General features: G+C 45.0%; 1 protein-coding gene across 4 annotated transcripts in view; it reads right to left on the bottom strand.

The window, feature by feature from the left end:
- Positions 1 to 270: 270 nt before the first annotated feature.
- The window catches only part of ZDHHC16 (zinc finger DHHC-type palmitoyltransferase 16), a 122,580-nt gene continuing 107,339 nt past the window's right edge, over positions 271 to 15,511 (bottom strand). For all 4 annotated transcript variants that reach the window (XM_069239614.1, XM_069239616.1, XM_069239613.1 and 1 more), the window contains 3 exons: positions 14,762 to 14,885; positions 12,616 to 12,686; positions 271 to 918 (listed from right to left, as the gene is read on the bottom strand). In XM_069239614.1, coding sequence (XP_069095715.1) covers positions 804 to 918; positions 12,616 to 12,686; positions 14,762 to 14,885 — 310 coding nt within the window. In that variant the 3' untranslated portion in view covers positions 271 to 803. The remainder of the gene's footprint in view (positions 919 to 12,615; positions 12,687 to 14,761; positions 14,886 to 15,511) is intronic.

The raw sequence follows: 15,511 nt of genomic DNA, 5'->3' as shown, positions 1-15,511 counted from the left end.
TCTCGCCTTGACTCGCTGGCTCAAGAGCTTCATATTTGGAATGCAGGGAGATGGCTAAAAACCGGGACTCCATGCTAAAGCACGTCCTAGATGCATTTTACAGATGAAAACAAAATATACCTCTGTTTCTGATACAGAATAAAATCTTGATTGTTATATCATTTCTAAATTAAGGAGGTTAATTAGAATTAGAAAAAGAATACATCTCAATAGATGTGTGTAACATACTTGTTGGCTGGATTTCAACTGGTTTAAAAAAGTAGACATTAATTAACCCTTCCAGTGTATTCACATAAAGTGTATTTAATTCCGTTCCAAACCACTCTTCCACCCCAAATAAAATTATTCAAAGTATAAAACAATGCTTTAAAGACCGACAATTAAAGTGTGCCTTTCATTCACACATTCGCACTCGTAATCCATGATTATCAAATTTATAAGACATAAAATAGTGTAAATGGTGGCGTTGCATTTTCCACGGCCTCCGGGTACTGTTTTGCGTGGTTTCTCTTTCAATAGTATGTGCTAAGTAGCAGGCTAGTCCATCGTCCTACGTCGCAAGGTTTTATGTTCACCTTTATAAGGAAATAACGACAGATAACTTGGTCCTGTGCACGGATGTACAAACAACACATGATTTGTCTACGAGTTCGAATTTAAAGACATAAGCAGCTTTGCTTATTTCCCAACACTGCAGTGGCACCAAAACCAGTTTAATGCCTGAAAAGTATTACAGATTAAATGTTTTAAACCCCTTTGTGAAGAGAGGCCGGAGCTCGTCGGCGTTCACGTCCTTGAGGGCATCAAATCGCTAGAATGGACGCTGGCTTGCAGGATATGCAGGAAGGTGTATCCCAAACGAGCCCATCTCCATCAGGTGAGTGCGAAGACGGCAGCAGGACGCGGGTCAGCCAATGCCTAAAAGTGACCAAACAACAGATTCACTCACATACAGATGCTGCCCCCTGAAGAGAGATTTCCAAAAATGATACCATATTAGGTCAGATCCCTCGCCAATAGTATAGATAAGTCGTCAAACGCATTGTGACTACACCGTTACACAAAAACTAGGAAACGCTAAACCTGTTTATGACTGTCTGATCTAGTTCAGTTGTAAGTGTCGCAAAACCTAAAACTGAAATGACTCGCTTCAACATCTCTGCAGCACTTTTCTCATCTCCTCCATCTGTTCCGGCTGCCCCCACGGACAATGCGCTATCACTAGCCTAATGCTCATTGTGTCTGCAGTGATCTGCTTCAAAACATGGATGGACGCGAAAGCTTTAGGTATCTCGAATGTCTGCTGTATCTCTGGGGTGACTTCACTTGTATTCCGGCTGTTTTAATGCCCTCAGGTCTGCTGCTTGAAATTAAACTGATTTCATCCAAGGTGGCGGAAGAAGAGACACTGCCTGCAGGTCCATAATCAGAAAATGTATTTGACAAGGTTTTTGTGGTGTATTTATTCGTATGGCAAACCCAACCGTACTGTTCACTGCATCACACTCCCAAACTGTGACTTGTTTCCCTTGGGTTGCTAGTGTTATCAGGCTGCAGCATACCAAGACCAGGGCAAGGATGTTTCGCACACTTTGCTGGGAAGTTCCTGCACCCGCGGCATTGGAGAAACATTTTTATTGTTTTCAGAGGCAATCTGACACCCTCTTGCTCTTGGCACTATAAATGACAGCTTAATTTTGCAACTCAGTTTTCTGCTTATGGCACACAAACAATGATGAAATGTTAAATGCATAACTTGGCATCGTAGTTTATGACACCTTTGTGAAGAGATCTGTGCAATTAGTCTCAGTCACCAGCCACCTTTCCCTTACTTGACGGCGAAAAAAATGGCACATATTAAGAGCAACTGGTGAGTACACTTTTAAATATGCACAGATGTTCCTCAATACTTTTGATACTTAAAACCGCCTTCCTCGCTGCAATTACCTCAGCATGCCGCATACGTGAACTGCAGGTGCTTTTGGTACAACTACTCTAAACCACTTTCTGGACAGATCGGTACTGGGGACCTAGGCTGTCTTCTTACCAAAGGTCATGACTCCCTTCCATGTTGGCCAATCGGTCTGTCTTCCAGCAGTTTATTTTTGCCACAACTTACCACTCTTAGAATCCGTCGTACCATTAAAGATTAATAATGTGCATTTAATGGAAATCTGTTGATGTTACCAATAGTATTGCAAATGTAACAAAGTGAAAAGTTAATAAAGATATATAAAAAAATAAAATAAAAATAAAACTTACAACTCTTAAATAAGTAAACATTGTGTACTACTGGTAAGCAGTTCATCTTCACTTACCTGCCTTTTCATTAGATCCGTTTTCAGGATATCCCTTGAGATTTAAGAGCCTGTGGAAGAACAAACCTTGCATTTCGTTGGTCCCAGGCCTACCTGCACCAAGATAACAGATCTTGGAGCTCTAGATGTATGTGGTTTTAAATTGGTCAGTAGCCAAGGAAGCACATGATGGGATATGGGTCAAAAAACAGAGCAGTCAAGAGAGACAAATGCGCCGTTTGATGGCTTGAAAGGCATTATATTCCTAGCAAAGTTGATGTTTCACAGAAGAATCTTTATGGATGACCAAAAACAACAGAATACAAGTTGTGAGTCGTTGGAGAATTTAGAAATCTACACAAAAAAAAAACCAAGCATAATGCACATTTGCAAAGATGGTCATCAAAGAGATTCAAGTGTTCTTTTGCAGCAGAAAGGGGAAAGTACTAGCTCTAGATCCAGAGGCAGGTGGAAAGATACCTGTGAATAATTTAACACACATTTCCAAGAGTGGATTGAATTAAATTTAATCTCAGAGATCAGGTTTGCCGCCGAACTGTGAAAAGTACAGGCTGAAGTTCGAAAACCAGGTAGAAAGCTACCTATAAATAAATTAGAGCAGGCAGCAGGGGACAGATGAAAGACCTGAACGACACGTTACCATAGCGTACACCTCTAGTTCCATTAAAGAACATCTGGGCGGGACAATAAATATGGGGAGCAAACTATTTCACTATAAGGCACAATATTAGAGTCTGGCATAATGCTTTTGTGTTTTTTTTCTTAAAGCCAAAGAAACAACTTTTTTATTTGCTGATTTTTTTTATTTTATAAGGTGTTTTTTTTTTTTTTTTTTTTACAAAAGATGCTTTTGTTCATACAGAAAAATGTACTATAATGTTGTGTTGACTCTCATTCCCACATAAGGCACAATTGAGCAGTATTAAAGGCCTGCTAACTAGCAGAGTTTTACAATATTGAGAGGGCAGCAGCACTTATTTTCTAACTTGCATTTTATTGATTTTTAAGCTAAACTTTGTTCCATAGGTAAATTTCCCTTGCTTCTCGTTGTTACTGAGGTGCTATTGCATCATACAATCACGTCGAAGAAGGCATTCATCACTTAGCCATATTAATGCACACCCCAAATACTTTGAAAGGAGGTAGCTACATAACAGAAGGGTTTCATAATGATATGATCAGAGAATACAATTCGCTTCAATGCTCAAAACCAGAAATTAACCGCAGATATTCCACCTTCATAACATCCTCAGGCACCAGGCTGGTTCCTGATGAGGAAGAAGGGGACATATTGCGACCCCACTCATTACCACAACAATTCAATGTATTTGAAGTAAAATGTAAAATGCCAGTGGGATAGATACATTCCCTGAAATGAAGCTAGATTCCCCACTTAGACCAACAACACTTCATCTGCATTAGTGGTTTGGAGGGCAGCTGAGGAGCCAAAAATGGAGGCCCCAAGATTCTTGAACCCTAGCTAGCTTCATCTGAGCTGTTATTGCCATATAATGAAATCCTTATTGATCCCCTTCTGCCTACATGGTCTAAGCCTTGCTCGTGCTCACCAGTCAGTCAGTCGACCTGTGGCTAGGCGACACAGACAAGCCCCTAACAACCTGAACTTCTCAACCGAGCACCTTACACAGGACAGCTGGATTGGTCAAGCCCTGGCAAGTAAAGTTGGCGATTATTCCTTTCTGCAGTCCATCAAATGGATGCTGGCTCAGGTTCTTACGGCACCATGACCGCCTTGGGGTAATGCAACAAACAGAGTAGAGTGGGGTGGGGATCCTACGTCTTGTGGCGCTACACCTCTGGAGGTGGCAGGCCAAGCAGAACATCTTCCTAACCATCAACCTCCTGCAAGGGTCTCTGAATGCCAGAATGCTGTCTGGTGGACCAGAAATGGGATCTTCAACCGGAGGTGGCGCAGAGAGTCTTCATGCAGTGGGGTACTCTGTGGCTAGATCTGATACCATCGAGAATATGCAGTGTCAACAATTCTGCATCCTGGAGTTTCTTCCAAGGCACTTGTTATCAGAAGTGTTCCGGCTGGGATGGAAATAAAGGCTTCTCTATGTAATTGCCCCATGCCTCTTATTCTTTGAGTTCTGAGGAAGATCAAGACAAACCGGGCCCATGTCATTCTTATTGCCAGTCACTGGGCAAGGAGAGAGTGCTGCCCAGAGCTCCTGAGCATTTGCCCTCCCATCAGGCATATGGTTCAGGAGAATCTCCTGTCTCAGCAACAGGCGAGGGTCCTACATCCAAGTCTCTATAAACTACACCTCTAGGCGTGGATGTTGAGCGGTAGCAGCTAAATGGGTTTGACTTGCCTGTAAATGTTGTGTCATCCATGCCGTCAGACACCCTTCCATGAACTAGATCTATGCTGGGACAAATATGTTGCCTGGTGTGGTGTCTGAAACACTAACCCTTTGCAAGCTAGACTTGCTTGGTTTGTTCCTTCATTAGCCTAACAAGGCCATGCAGAGGGCACATTAAACAGTTTTTTTATCAGTCCCATCAACTTTTCCTTGTTTATCTAACCAACCCTTTATGCTTAAGTTACTGTTTGTAATGCGTTTTATAAAAAGTTGGCTTACGTTTCTCCCAAGCCGTCTTCACATTTGTCATGTGCACGCGCTTTGCTCCTATGCACAGATGTTCCTTAACACTTTTGATACTTAAGACTGCCTTCCTCACTGCAATTACCTCAGCATGCTGCATAAGTGAACTGCAGGTGCTTTTGGTACAACTGCTCTAAACCACTTTCTTTCTGGACAAATCAGTACTGGGGACCCAGGCCGTCTTCCTACCAAAGGTCATGGATCCCTTCCTTGTTGGCCAATCGGTCTTTATTTTCCCCACTCCAGCACAAACCTTTAGGTGGGAGATAAGCTGGAGATAATCTGAAGGTAAGGTATTTTCAGTTAAAGTATCCCAAAAATAACAACCTACCTTTGGTAACGCTCTTTCTGGTAGAGACCCTATCTAGCCACAGATTCTTCACTTTTTGAATATTTCCCAGTCGTCAGACTGGATCCGATGGAAACCTTTCAGAAGTACCTCTTAGCACTGGTGGGTAGCACCATGGGGTTCTGCACTGAGGCCGTTCTGCTCTGGAAATGACATGCAGAGCTGATACAGGTGTCACCCTCGCACACGGACATCAGTTGCTGTTGAGACTGTCCATGCGCCTAGACACAGAGCCCCAAAAGAAAACTGGTGTAACCAGTGTGCGGATTTCTAGACTTGGGTTCTTATTATTGGATAGAGTCCAATCATAGATCGGGGAGAATCGGTGATGAATCTGCGGCTGGATAGCATCTCTACAAAGAATAAGCATTAGAAAAGGCAAGTAACTTGTTCTTTCATCTTCTAGCTGCAGTTTCCTCACCTTTTGAATACATAACCAAAAAGCTGTACCTATATGCAGGCAAGTCTGTGAATGTTCTCAAACCCAAAAGTACAGCAGGACTGTGCTGGTAAAAGGCCTCTCTTGGTGGACCTGTCTGTCCGGACAATAATGCTTTGTGAACACATGGAGGGACGCCCACGTAGCTCGTGGCAAATGTCGGGGACATGGATTACACATGCCAACACAGTGCTAGCAGCTTTGGCCCTGGTAGAATCAGAACAGACTCCTTCCAAGGGCTGCTTTTTAGCCAATGCATAGCAGATGTTAATGCAGAGCATGATCTAGCCAGAGTTGGTTCTCTTCTGTACTGCCTTGATTTTTCTGCTCCAGAGAACCCACAAAGAGCTGATTGTCTGCCCTGTATTCTTTGGTGCGATCAATGTAAAAGCTCAGCGCTCTCTTGGGGTCCAAGCGATGGAGTCGCACCTCCTTCTTAGAGGGGTGAGACGAAGAATACAATGCAGGCAGGGTGATGGTTTGACAGATGTGGATTTTTGGTAAGAAAAATGCTTGCGTCCTCAGAACCAGTTTGTCTGGGAACAAGGTGATGTGTGGAGGGTTAACACGGAGAGCCTGAAGCTTACTCAACCTCCACACTGATGTAATACTGATGAGGAATACTGTCTTGAGGGTAAGAAGCAGAAAAGGGCAGCTGTGAAGCAGCTTGAATGGAGTGCACATCAGAAGCGTAATAAACAAGTTAAAATCAACTGTGGCATGACAAAGGGAGAGGGAGGAAACAAATGTAACCCTTTAAAAAAAATACATAACATCTGGGGACTTAAATAATGAAGGCTGATCTGGCAACCAGGATAAAGCTGAAAGGTACCGTTTCAAATCAAATCAAAACAGGATTTATAGTTCGCGACTACTCAACCGTAAGGGTCTCAAGGAGCTGAGGGGGTTTGTCCTTTGTGTCAGTTGAACAGCCAGGTTTTATGGTCCTTCCTGTTTGAGGTAACAATGGTGACTGCCTGAGGTGCAGGGGCAGGGTGTTCCAGCTCTTTGCCGCAAGGTAAGCGATGGATCTTCCTCCAGCCGAGGTCTTTCATATGCGGTGTACAGTGGCTAGTGCTTGTTGAGTGGAGCGAAAAGGTCTAGAGGAGGGGTAGAAGGTGATGCGGTGTCAAGGTTGGCGGTCCTAGGTCGTGGAGGGTCTTGTATTATATGCATGGACGAGGAGTTGGAAGTTAAATCTTTTCTCAATAGGAAGCCAGTGGAGGTCTCTTAGCGACTGGTGATGTGTTTACAGCAGGAATGTCCAGGATGAGTCTGGTGGAGGCGTTTTGGATGTGCTGTAGATTCTTCAGGTTCTTCTGGGCGGTGCCAGTGTACAGGGCGTTGCCATAGTCGAGTCTGCTGGTAACCAGAGCATGGGTTATGGTTCTGCAGCAGTCCTTTGGAATCCATCTGTAGAAGTTGGAGTGTGTGAAAACAGGAGGATGCAACTGAGTTGACTTGGCGGGTCATGGTGAGTGATGAATCCAGGATAAAACAGAGGTTGCATGCCTGGGTTGTGGGGGGATGCAGAGGGTGGATGGCCACCAGGAGTCGTCCCAGGCTGATGTGGAGGGTCCCACGATGAGGATCTCGGTCTTGTGAGAGTTAAGCTTGAGGCAGCTGTCCTTCATCCAGGTGGCGATGGCTTCCATTCCGTGGTGAAAAATTTTCTTGGCAGTTGTGGGGTTTTCGGCCAGTGAAATGATCAGCTGGGTATCATCGGCGAAGGAGACGATGTTCAGCTCGTGGTTTCTGGCAGTGGGGCCATGTAGATGTTGAGGAGTCCTGTGGAACTCTGCAGCTAATCTCTGTAAGCTCTGACACGTAAGGCAGGAGTCTGACTCTGTGTTCTGCAAGACAGGAAGGAGCCTATCCATTGTAGGGCCTTTCAGCAGATGCCAGCTGTGTGGAGTCTGGAGCAGAGGGTGATGTGTAAAACTGTGTTGAAGGCGGCCAATAGGTCCAGTAGGATGAGGGCTGCGGTATGGCCACGGTCGAGGAGCGAGCGGATGTCATCTGTGAAGGGTGGTCTCCATGCAGTGGTTGCTCCTGAAACCTGATTGGGAGATGTCCAGGATGTTGTTGTCCTCAATGTGCTTACAGAGCTCTGTGTTGATGGCCTTTTCAATGACCTTGGCTGGGAAAGGCAGCAGAGATGGGGCGGTAGTTCTTGTGGTCCAGGGGGTTGGCTGTGGGTTTCTCCAGAAGCAGGAAGATCTCAGAGTGTTTCCAGTCCTCGGGGAAGGTAGCTTTATCTATGGAACAGTTGAGGGTGTCGCAGAGCTCGGATGCGATTAAGATGTTGGCTTTGTTGAAAATGTGGTGAGGTCAGGGGTCTGTAGGGGCTCCGGAGTGGATGCTGCTCATGATGGAGCTGGTCTTGTCCGTGGAGAGGGTGGTCCAGCAGTGCAGGATCTGTGACGGTTCGGAGGGACGGGGCTGGGGGGTTTTCTCGAAGGCTTAGAAGATCTTGGGGTCCGAAGCTGTTGTATATGTCTTTGATTTTTCAGTGGAAATTGGCTAGTCTGTTGAGGAGGTCTTGAGATGGAGGGATGTTTGTTGTTTCTGATTGGGGTTTGGAAAACTCTGACCACAGTAAAGAGCTCTTTGATGTTGTGAGTGATGGCGCCGATACGGTCCTGCAGGGTGGCTTTCATGGTGGCTCTGATGAGGTGGGATTTGATGACAGGTTTGAAGGCCTCAAAGTCTTTCGGGGACTTGCTGTTTCTCCATTTTTCGCTAGCCGTCTGCAGGTGCGCCTGGAATTCTGGAGTGTGGGGGAGAACCAGCTGGCTTTTTTGAAGTGGTGTTTAGCTGAGGTCTTACGGAGAGGTGCTAGGTGTTGGCGCATTCGGAGATCTATTGGTGGAAGTTCCGTGCTGAGATGTTAGCGTCTGCGGTGAGGGGTGGGGGAGATTTGCTGAGGGTGTTGGTGAGCTGTTCCTCAGTGATCTGGTTCCATTTTCTGCTTGGGGCTCAGAATGTGAGGGGGTGGATGGTCGGTGGGGTGATGGTGAAGTGAATACAGTGGTGGTCAGTCCAGTGAAATGTGGAGGTGTTGTCAACGACGATGTTGTTGCTGGTGGAAAAGATGGTGTTGCGTGTGTGTCCAGCGATGGGTGTTGGTGAGGTGACCAGTTGCTTTAGTCTAATAGTGTCGAGATTATCGAGCAGGGAAGTGGTATTGGTGTCGTTGCCGTTGTCAATGTGGTAGTTGAGGTCGCCGAGGAGGACGTAGTTCAAGGAGGCGAGAGCGTGAGGAGAAATGATGGAGTCGCTGAAGGCTGGGCGGGGGCTGGGTGGCCTGTAGATGAGGGTGCAATGGAAGGTAGACTTGGGGGTAGCATGTATCTAGAAATGGAGGTGCTCCATGATGGGGAGTGTTCTTCCACTTTGGTTGTCAGGCTGAGGGTGGATTTGTGTATGATGGAGGGGCTGCCGTCTGGGCGAGAAGACCGGTCTTTGCGAAGCAGTTTTGTAGTAGCTGGGGAAGGTGATGTCCAGTGCAGATGCTGGGTTTGTCCATGTTTTGGTGAGAAAGGCAATGTCTGGGCGGGAGGAGTCCAGTAGGTCCCAAAGTTCTACCGCATGTTTGTGGAGGAAGCGAATGTTGAGGAGGATACAAATGAGGTGCTCCCGGTTGGTGTTTGATGGCTCAGTGGCAAGAGGGTCCGGTGCATGGTGTAGGGTGAAGACGCGGTGGGAGTGGAGGCAGGGGCACGGTCCATGGGTGTCTGGGTGATGCGAAATGGCAGTGCGTGGAGGGTCTCTGCCTTGTAGCGGTGGAAGGACGGCGGACCAGGGTTTGTGGCACTGGGTGCAGTCCAGGCACGGATGGGCTTGCCTTTGGCATGCCAGCGGCACACCCCCTGCGCAGCTGCCATTAAGAAGGGGACGGAGGCAGGGGTTCTTTAACTGTGTCCAGAGAAAAGGCATGCCGGGCTATCGCCAAAACAAATAAAATCTCCAAGAGCTTTGCCTGGAGGGGTTCTGCCTGGGGAGTGCTGCACCAACCCACAATTTGTCCCAATGACGGGTGTATACAGCTTTAGTCGAGGGACGCCTAGCTGGCAAGATGATATTAACTATCCCCAGAGGAAGGTTGTCGAATGCGTTCAGCTGTCTCGTTCAATCGCCAAACATAAAGGTACAGATTGCTAAGGCCGGGTGCAGAATCCAGCTCTGCTTATGCAACAGCAGATCAAACCAGAGAGGCAGTCTGATTTGAGGACAGATGCTCAAGCCCAGGAGTTCTGATTCCATACTCTTCTTGCCCAATCTGCAGCCACTAGGATAACGTAGGTCAGTCAGTCCTGATCTTCTTGAGAACTCGGGGCAGGGGTGGCAGAAAGGCATATAGGAGTCCCGACTTCCACTCGAGGCAGAATACGTCTACGAGTGAGAGATGCCTTGGAAACTGCAACATACAGAGGTGTTAACATTGCTTGTTTTCTGCAGTGGTGAAGAGATCGAGTAAAGGTTCTTCGCGGAAGAGACCTTGCCCCATCTCTGGATGCAACTGCCACTCGTGAACTGCTAGGCTGCAACAGCTGAGTTCACCTGGCCTAGCATTCAAATAGCCTGCCAGGTGGTTCACCACCAGGAAGATCCCTTTGTTGTCCAGCCACTTGGAGAGGACATGGCCTCCTGACACACGGTCACTTACCTCAGCCCACCATGTTTGTTGCAATACCACATGGCGGTACTGTTGTCCGTGAGCACCTGAAACAGCCTTCACTTGATGGCTTGAGAGGAGGCTTTTAAAGCCAAGCAGAAGACCCTCAGCTCCTGAAGGCTGATCTGGAGATCGAATTCTGTCAGAGACAAGTGGCCTCAGATCTCCACCTTTCCCAGATGGCTGCCAGAACCCAGAAGGGATGCATTGGTCACCACTATCAGCTCTGGGTGGGAAAGGGATCTACTGCAAACCCACTGGTGGTCCAGTAACCACCACTGCAGATCTTGTGCAGTCTCCTCCAAAATCTACATGTGGTCAGAAAGGCCCCCTTGATGTTGGGTCACTGAGACGTCTGATCCCATGTCACAGACTGCATACGCCACTTGGAGTGCTCAACCAGCAGGATGTAGGAGGCAATCAGTGCCAACAATCTCAGAGTTTAATCCAGACCAGAGGCTGAAAGATACAGATCATAGCCTGAATGTCCTGAATTCTCTTTTCAGAACCATGGCCAGATAGGCTCTGATAAACTGGAGCGTCTGAGGAGTCAGGGATGTCTCGGTCATGTTGAAAGAGAACCCTCAAAGTTGACATAGGCATAGAAATTTAGACCCAGGAGGCAGCTGGTAGGAGCCAGACAGGTGGTAAAAAACGTTGCTTCCCAAAGGTCTCTGATTGCATTCCTTATTAGGGGAGTAGTCAGAAATGTGTTGGGGTTAGACCTGATCGTAGACTCCTGTAGCACCGAAGGTGGTGTCAGGATCGGAGCCAGATGCTTTGTGACAGGCTCAGAGGACCAAGTGGCACCAAACCTGCTGGCTGTACTGCCGGTGGAGGGGCTCTTGTCTCAGAACTTTTGGATCTGTTGTGGAGAGGAGAACGGCCCCAGAAATTCAGGTTGTGCTGGAAACAGTTGGGGGATCAGTTTCGAAGTTGATTAGCTCTTGGAGCGATAAAGAGACATGGCACCTCCCCTGTGCCTGCTCAGGTGAATGAAAGTGACGAGAGGAGACAGAGCCCTGCTTTGATTTTTTTTAAATGTTTCTTGTTCGACTTACCCAAACATTAGAATTTCAATGAAGACTGGCCTCTGGAAAGGCTTTGGCGACCCCGGGAGAGAGAATTGGACCATGGTTGAACCTTGGACCTGGGCCCCAACTTAGACCAGTCTTGTCACAAAGACTTCTTGTGCTTGCGATGTGAAGCTTTGCCTCATGGTCCCAGAGGGCCTTCAAATTCATTGATGTGCAGTCACTGCAAGCCTTAGAGTCATGACTCGACCCAAGGGTCAAAAGCACTCCTGATAGGGATCTGTCACAAACATTTGTTTGCGACACTACCTACATGGCTTAAAATCTGTATTTTGGGGGGTGACATCACTTGCACACTGAGAATTATGTACAAAACAAAATTATATTTGTCTCTGAACGAGGTGAGAAATACGGAAGTCAGCATGCGGGAGTGGGGCCTTTATAGGCTCCGCACGTCCTTTCCAAAGTGGAGTGGCATCAGTGGCATTAGTGCAGTGCCACCTACCAGCGGGCAGCGCTAATGCTGAAAAGTTTCAGGTTCCAGTTTGATGCTTGGGGAATATTCAAAAGGTGAGGAATTTACAGCGACAAGTTGATATCAGAAAGAGCACTACTGAAAGTAAAAACTTGTTCAATGGTGGTACAGGGGCATTTAGTGGGAGGACCAGTGAGTGAAAGAAGTGGTCTACAGAACAAGCATTTTCCAATGGACTGAGGAGATGCTGAGCTCTACTGCCAACAGACCCACTACACTTTTTACGAGATTCTAACCTTCCACTGCTTCTTACCTATTGTCCAAAACAATTGGAGATGAATAGAAACTGTCAACATGAAGGCATTACTTGCTGCACAACAAAGAGACATTTAAGTACTATCACAATTGAGATCAGTGCCCTTCCAAATATCCTCTATTGGAGAGATCCTTGAAGGTTTTGTTGACATGTTCATGCAAGAACGTGATTGGACACTGCTTTAACTTCAGGTCAAACAACAGCACTGTAATTTAAACAATAGAAATGATAGAAAGCAATGAAGTTCTGCAGCAGTTGTCCACAAGTATTCTAATATGAGCACCTGAGTGTTTAAATATGAGCACGCAATGGTGAAAGCTGATGCTGGCTTCAAGTCTAAGACATTTTCAAGCAAGTATCCGGAGTCACATACCTTTCTGTCTCTACTCCTAAGAAAACCCTCCAATTATTGATGCTGCCGTAGCTGTATGGATTCCGGAACACCTGCAGCCAGAGACAGAGCATATATTATTAGCCTTCTTCCAAATTAAAGCATCATTGATCATCTCTCAAAGCCACCCAACACATTGAAAGGTGATGGCAATGCATATCCTTTTCCTTTGGTCTACTGTAAAAAATGATTTATGATCATTTTCAAAAATCTTTTCGCCTCAAGGCATTCGTAAAAGGTGAAGAACATACTGCAATGTTCATCAAATGGATGTCTGTAAATAAAATACATATACAAAAGTTATGAATACTTATGGAAGTTATCTAAATATGCAATATATATCTCAAAGGTGAACCCAGAGGACACTGAAATAATGCATCTTCTATCGTATGTTCAGAGTTTCTTTTGGCAAGGCATGCCCTATTAGACCCCACCCTTCTAAGTCTGCTAAGTCAGTGAAACTCAATTCAAGTATATGAAAGGTATTCACATTAAATTCCTGGCACCAATTTGTATTTGTTTATCACTTTTATAGCTGTATTATTTATAAAAACACACAATTCTTTCTTCCATATTGCAGGACATGGGCTCAGAAGTCATGTGTAGCCTTTATTCTTGAAATACAAGTTATTATAATGTTCAGGACAACAAAACAGTGAATGAAATGAAATGAATATTTCTACATGGCTTAAAATTGTCTAGAACTTATCTAACCACTTAAAATAGGTCTGTTCAACGGCAACTAAACATTGGCAACAGCTCTATCTAAGGGAAAGAAAGAAGACAGAGTTGTACATTTTATAATTTACTTTTATATATGGTCCTGCATGTCAATTTATGTATAATTTAGAGCAGTAGAAGTGGGTGAGTGTTTGGATATTGTGAGAAGTACTGTCGGCGTGAGGAAGGACTGGTCCGATGCTTTTCGATTCCACTGCATGTGCAGTGTTCAGATGAAAGCGATTTGAAATAGTTTAGTTTTCAGGGCTTATGTACATTCCAAACAATCTCTCTCTGCTCTCAGCTATACAGTGCATCCTACAAAGTGCAATACTGCACCCCTTGTAATATCAAACCTTCTTTTCACCACTAATAAAGGGAGTGGCAACATCTAACTGATCATACCACTGACCCCAATCAGATTACTAGTCATGGCATGATTAGACCTCTGCAATCTACGATATGCATTCCCCCACAAAATAAGTAAGGAAATGCTGCTGTGTCTTAACATGAAGCATAAAGCTTACACACATCTCTTTTTAAGTGCCTGGTGGAAGCAGTACAACTTGTTAACCTTTGAAGTTAATATAAAGGGTGTATTCAGCCTACAATAGCTAAATGAATTGACATGTTGGAATGAACACACCAGACACCTCAAGTCTTATAGTTCTTAGACAAACTGGCATTTGAAGATCAAGTGGGTTCACCAGGGCTAGACACTAGCAGCACAGGGTCCCACCAATGCACACATTCGATCTTTGGGAGAACACTGAGCCTGACTGCTCTTTGGTAGATGTGAAATTTGTTCTGTTAAAAGGAGATTTTTTAATGTAACATGACTGAGAGCTACAGAGTATCACTGAATGACACGCTTTACCCCAAAAAAACAATTATTTTGGTTTAGTTTATACAATATATGTGCACCCAGATTAATTATTAACCCCAATCGCACAAATGAACAGATCTATCAAATTGATTCACCCTATATTGGTTAAAGATCATTTATTTGTAAACAATAACTTGAGAATGACCGCAAGCTCACAAGATGAGCAAAGTGTATATTTGCTGCAAACCAAATGGGCTACATTTATTCACTAGATCTGAAGGAGCTAACAATCTTACTCAGATCAACAACCCTCTGTATGGCTACTCCATAGAGCAAACAGTGCTTGTAAATCTTTAGAATGTAGTGAGTCCAACAACAAGAATCTGGAGATGGTGAAGCTGCAGAGTATTTTTAGAAAAGGATGAAAAGCATATGTGAGTACAATAAATCAAAGACTCAAAACAAACAAGAAGTGTTCTGGAAGAAAAGGACATTACATCATGTGGCCCAACTGGCTTTGTGCAATTGTTCTTTGTAGCATGTGTTTTTAGTGCAGGCAATTTTTTGGTCATTTGTAATCACCTCTCCTTTCTGCTTGAGTCTCTGCATCTCCTTCTTGTTGATATGCCTCTCAATACTGGTCTCGCCCCGAGTGATGAGGATGAGATGCCAGAGGGTAAGGGCTCCCAGAGCAAATGCCACAGAGCTGAATGGTATTATATGAGATAACAAAGAGGGAGAAATAAGACCGTTAGGACTTTTTTAAATACAGTTTTATGATCTCTAAACTAGCTATAAAAGGTTCTAGGTTTATTAATTAAATTCTCTGCATTGAATCCCAAATTACTTTGAGACGTTGGCAACAGGTCACACCAGTACATCATAATGCTTCTAAATGAGGCCTTTTATATAGAAAAAAAGGTAAGCGTTTTGAATTGTCTGGGAGCCTCAAAGATTCAGATTCTCTCTCCTGACCTTCTACCACTCTTTAAGAGCACTTGACTAGGCAAGACGTTTATAATGCACGACAGCTTATTAGAGAAGCAGCTAATTTTAAGTTGAATGTTATTTCTCTCTAAGATACTTAAGGGCATATTTACTTAACTGGTGTTGCAGGGCAGCCCAGCAAATCACCTTGCTGCGCCACTGGGAAAGGGCAGAAATGCACCAAACATACGAAATACGATGCATTTCTGTCTTTTTTTCCTATGCTGCCACCTTTTTGGCTGCCTAGAGCCAACGCAGGCACCCATGCACCATTGCGCAAGGATGCCTGCATTGCATCCAGGATTGTTTTTGTGCATGATGGGATACCTTCCTGCACAAAAACAA

The sequence above is a fragment of the Pleurodeles waltl genome, chromosome 6 (assembly GCF_031143425.1).
Source record: "Pleurodeles waltl isolate 20211129_DDA chromosome 6, aPleWal1.hap1.20221129, whole genome shotgun sequence".
Classification (NCBI taxonomy): Eukaryota; Metazoa; Chordata; class Amphibia; order Caudata; family Salamandridae; genus Pleurodeles; species Pleurodeles waltl.
Note: the sequence above shows the minus strand (reverse complement) of the source record. Positions and strands in the feature narration are given on the sequence as shown.